This window comes from Nicrophorus vespilloides, unplaced genomic scaffold, assembly GCF_001412225.1.
Source record: "Nicrophorus vespilloides isolate i.1.1-1 unplaced genomic scaffold, Nicve_v1.0, whole genome shotgun sequence".
NCBI lineage: Eukaryota > Metazoa > Arthropoda > Insecta > Coleoptera > Silphidae > Nicrophorus > Nicrophorus vespilloides.
In genome coordinates, this window is record NW_017095855.1 from 20,234 (window position 1) to 24,520 (window position 4,287).

Below are 4,287 nucleotides of genomic sequence, written 5' to 3' on the forward strand. Positions count from 1 at the left end.
TCGCTTGTTTGTTGTTTCTTTGGCAAATGTTATTATTTTTTATTTGTTATTAATTATTTTCTTTATCGTTATTTCCATGGCATCCTCGATCCGTCACTGCATTCCCACACACACACCTCCTACCTTCTAGATTCAAGATTCAAGTTCACTAAAGCAGTAAGCAGTCCACCGGTTCATTCTTACCAGATTATTCATTTGAAAATCAATTTTGAATGTTGTTTGTGTGTCTAGATTTTCTTCGCAGTTTCGACGCTGCCGAATATTGAAAACAAAACAAAAAACAGGTATTTAAATGTTGTTTTTTCTTTTCTTTGTTTCTTGCAAAAGTAAATTTAAAGTGCGGATTTAGTATTGACATTACATTGATCTAATGAAAGTCAAATACTTTGGAATTTCTCGTAAAATCTATTATGTTGACGTATGTAGATGTTAAAGGTCTTCAAGAAGTTTCTGGTATTAATCGAGGCCATGAAACGATTCGTCCTCTACATGCTAATATGCAAACATACTATCTCTCTATCTCTATCTATCTCTCAATTTGAATATGTCTCTAAATTTGTATTCACTTTAAAGATCTTCAAATGAATTGTGTGAAAGAGAGAGAGTGAGAGGAATGATAAAAAGGCGTTTTTTTTTGTTTGTTTCTTGTGTGCGTTTAGCATTGGCCACAGTCCTGAAGCGAATCGCGTGACCTCGGCCGAAAGCCAAACAAACAAAACGGCAGCGGATTGGGACGTTCATTCGACGATGCGTGAATAAAAAATGTCTCCTCTTAGTCCTCCTTCTCCTCCTTCTCATTGTAGAATTTCCCATTTTGTTGCTGAATGGGGAAATAATGATGGGTAATCCGGTGGCATTTCTCGATTGTTTATTTTCTCCTCTCTCCTTCACCGACACCTTTGTTATCTATACTGGTACACTTCTTCGCGAACTCTGGTAATTCCAGATCTTCGTATTCGCGTGCATATTGATATGCTTGTGTCGGAAAGAGATAGATTGCTAGATAGATAGAGAGAGTGAGGCAGAGAGAGATATAGAGTTAAAGACGTAGAGAAACCGGTTGCATATCAATTTGTACTTTCGCGACGACAAAAGACGCGGCGCGAGAGAGACACACGCGAAAACGAAAAAGAAATGGAAAAGACAAACTGAAATATAAAAGAAGACCTCGTGCTTAGTATTCAAATATATTCTGTGTGCAACAGAAGTAGCAGCAGCAGCAACAGCAGCAGCCAGCGGCGGTGATAACAACGATCTACAAGCAAGAAGAGTGTAATAACTGATTAATACTGAACAACAACATGAAGAGTTTAACAGTCGGCATCGCCTTAGCCTTAGGTGCGTATTGACTTACTTTGTTGTTTTTCAATTTGTTATTTATTGTTATTGTTTTTCTGTCGCAGTTGTTTTGGTGGCGATCTGCGATCCGACGCGGTCCGCCAGTTTGCAGGGCCGAGTCAAGAGACAGGGTTGGAACTGGGGCGAGGGAGGCAGCAGCGTCAACCGTCCGACGAGGCCTTCGAGAACCACGACGACGACGACGACGACTACAACCGTCGCACCGACGACCCCCGTCCAAGGAGGAGGAGACGGAGGTGCAGCAGGAGGCACCACCACGACGACGCCATCCCCAGCGTACACGCGATGCCTGAGTTCGTGTGCGAGCACCCCTCAATACAATCCGGTCTGCGGCTCTAATCGCGTCACCTACGATAACATAGGTCGTCTGAATTGCGCCCGAAGATGCGGCTCAGGTCAGTATCATCCTCATTATCACATCGAAAACACTGGGAAGAGAATAGTGAATATGGATATAATTCAAGAAAATTCAATTTTTCAATGATAATGAAAATCCTGATGTTACCGGGAATCGCGATTTGATAAGAATCAGGCGAGGAAAAACCCAATAAATAAATGAATCGAATTGGTGGCCCCTCTTTGGTTCGGGTCTTGAGAAAGTAAAGAATACGACCAAAGTGGTTTAGATTAATAATATTCGTTTCTCGATCAACTGATGCGAACTGATCGCGCTCCTCTTCCGCCACCTCAATTTAAACTGTATCGGAAACATATGATGATGATGATGATGATGCACGATTACTACTACACACGATCTAGTGTGTAAATGTAAATGTCACTATCAAGGACGATCAGTGAGAGAGAGAGGGGTGTTATTATTATGTTGCCATGACACTTTTCACGTTCGCGTTTTGTTTTTCCGCGATAGTTCGTTTATTAATAGACGGATTTGAAGCTGATTAATTATTCCGAATTCCGTGAAAACAAAAAAAAAATATGTAGATCGAATGACACGCATATTTGCATTATTACGGTTTCGGCCTTTGAATCATTCATATAATAATAATAATAATAACGGATTAGTTGTAATTTCGGAAAGTCCGTCTTCGTACGTTCCTGATCTATTTGAACGTATTTAACTGTATCCGGAAATACAAGTGAACTTAATCATCAATTATTTGTTTTCGTTGTAATTATTCATACGGAATTAACGGGAATTGAATTGTGAAAGAAATGTGCGTTTTTCGTTTATAAATAGAAGTACGGAGAAATGTGGTGCGATAAATGGAATCGCGTCTATTTTAAGAACAAGCACACGAATGTACTTGTTCCCAATTGAGATTTGATAGGGAGAAGAGAAGATGAATGATGATGATGGAGGAAAGAAACGGAGTCGAGAAAGAATTTCTTCTCTTCGTCGTGATTAGATAAAGGCTCAAAGATCGACGATACGAATGACATTAATTTTTCGAAATGTAGTTTTAGTTTAGATCGATGTGATAATTGAAGAATGTTTCCAGAAAATCGCCATTGAAAATTACCATTTTTCGTTCCTCTCGCATGAGTAATAATTATTTTTTTTTCTGTGTATTTATTTAAAGTCAACTAAATAACATTGACTTGACGCATTCCGACTACTGATTTAGGGTCATAATTAAAAATGTAGAAGGACAAAAGTATTGGAAATACCCTATATTTGATATTTCATTTTTGAACTTTACACACACAAAAAAAAAACTCATCATTTTCAAAGTCGATATTGTTTATTCATTTATTCAATCTGAACCTATTTTGGAAAATTTAACATTTTTTTGCAGTTTTTCCCATTCAATCATCTCAAATTTAGATGTCGCTTATCTGTAAATTAGATATGTTTACTCGTATCGTATTTGTAAAGTATCGTATTCTAACGGCGAACGCACATTGAAAAGTGAAAGATCGCAATTTTCCACGCTCACTGGATGTGCGAACGCAATTCCGAACAAATGCAAATCGCATTGTCCCCAGTATTTGTTTGTTCGTTTGTTTATTGTTATGTCATGTTGTTATGTTTTTTGTTTCGCAGATGTGACGATGCTCTTCAACGGTACCTGCGGGTCGAGGAGGAGAAGGTAGTGAGTGGAGATTCCACCGCAAAAGGAAAAACAAAACGGCAATTGCAGCCCATGAACCTATTATTGTTAATTAATGGTAATCTAAGCACAACTCGAATCAAAAATAATAAAGTAAACGTCTATTAATATAATTCGGTCGTGATTAATTGGGAGTTTTTCGAAGAAATTTGAAGGACGTAAGTATGTGTGTGTCGGAGATCCTTCTTTCCTTGTTCTTCTCCGTTACATCTTTTCTTCCTTTTTCCTCTCTACAAAATGTTAATTTTTGTAGACATGTGTGTTGGCGTGTTCGTGACGAGCGAGAGAGAATCGAGCGGTTTTCTGCTTTTGTTTTATTGCGCGACTTTCCTTCATTCACTTTTTTTTCCTCCCGGCAAATGACGGACGCCGCCTGCGGTTTCCGACCGCGTTGCCGCGTTATATATACCCTCGACCTGGTGCCCATAGCAACAATAACAATAAGAGGTCTTCTTCGGCAACGAGAGAAGAGGGTTGAGATTCGGCGAAAGTTTTTGAGTGATCTTCTCTGATAAGTTACGTGCAGCAGCGAATAATCCAGTTATGAATATCCAATTGACGTTATGTAAGTGCTATTGTTATTTATTTATTTATTTTTTTTGGGGATTTTTGGTTTTTCGCGTTTGGTGTTTTTCAAAAAAAGAAAAAAAAATGCAGTGTTTTTTATGTTTTTGCTGTTGTCAGGTTTGTTGGCAGCGGTGTTGGTGGCGTCTGTGTCGGTTGAGGGGTCGGCGATCGTTGGAGCTCTTCGTCGAGGTGCGAGGCAGGTGGACATGAGCAGGTTCAAGTATTGGAATATGGACGGAGATGTGGACGATCATTTCGTGTTCGAGGAAGATCAGCCGCGGGTGATAAG

At 39.3% G+C, this 4,287-nt stretch overlaps 1 protein-coding gene across 1 annotated transcript; it reads left to right on the top strand.

Annotated features, from left to right (window-relative positions):
* The first annotated feature begins 9 nt into the window (after nt 1-9).
* Nucleotides 10-3,547, top strand: LOC108566795. The gene is made up of 4 exons (XM_017926862.1): nt 10-284; nt 1,206-1,338; nt 1,404-1,754; nt 3,365-3,547. Exons 2-4 carry the CDS (start codon nt 1,302-1,304, stop codon nt 3,412-3,414), a joined length of 438 nt encoding a protein of 145 aa, XP_017782351.1. The 5' UTR covers nt 10-284; nt 1,206-1,301; the 3' UTR covers nt 3,415-3,547.
* The last annotated feature ends 740 nt before the right edge of the window (nt 3,548-4,287 follow it).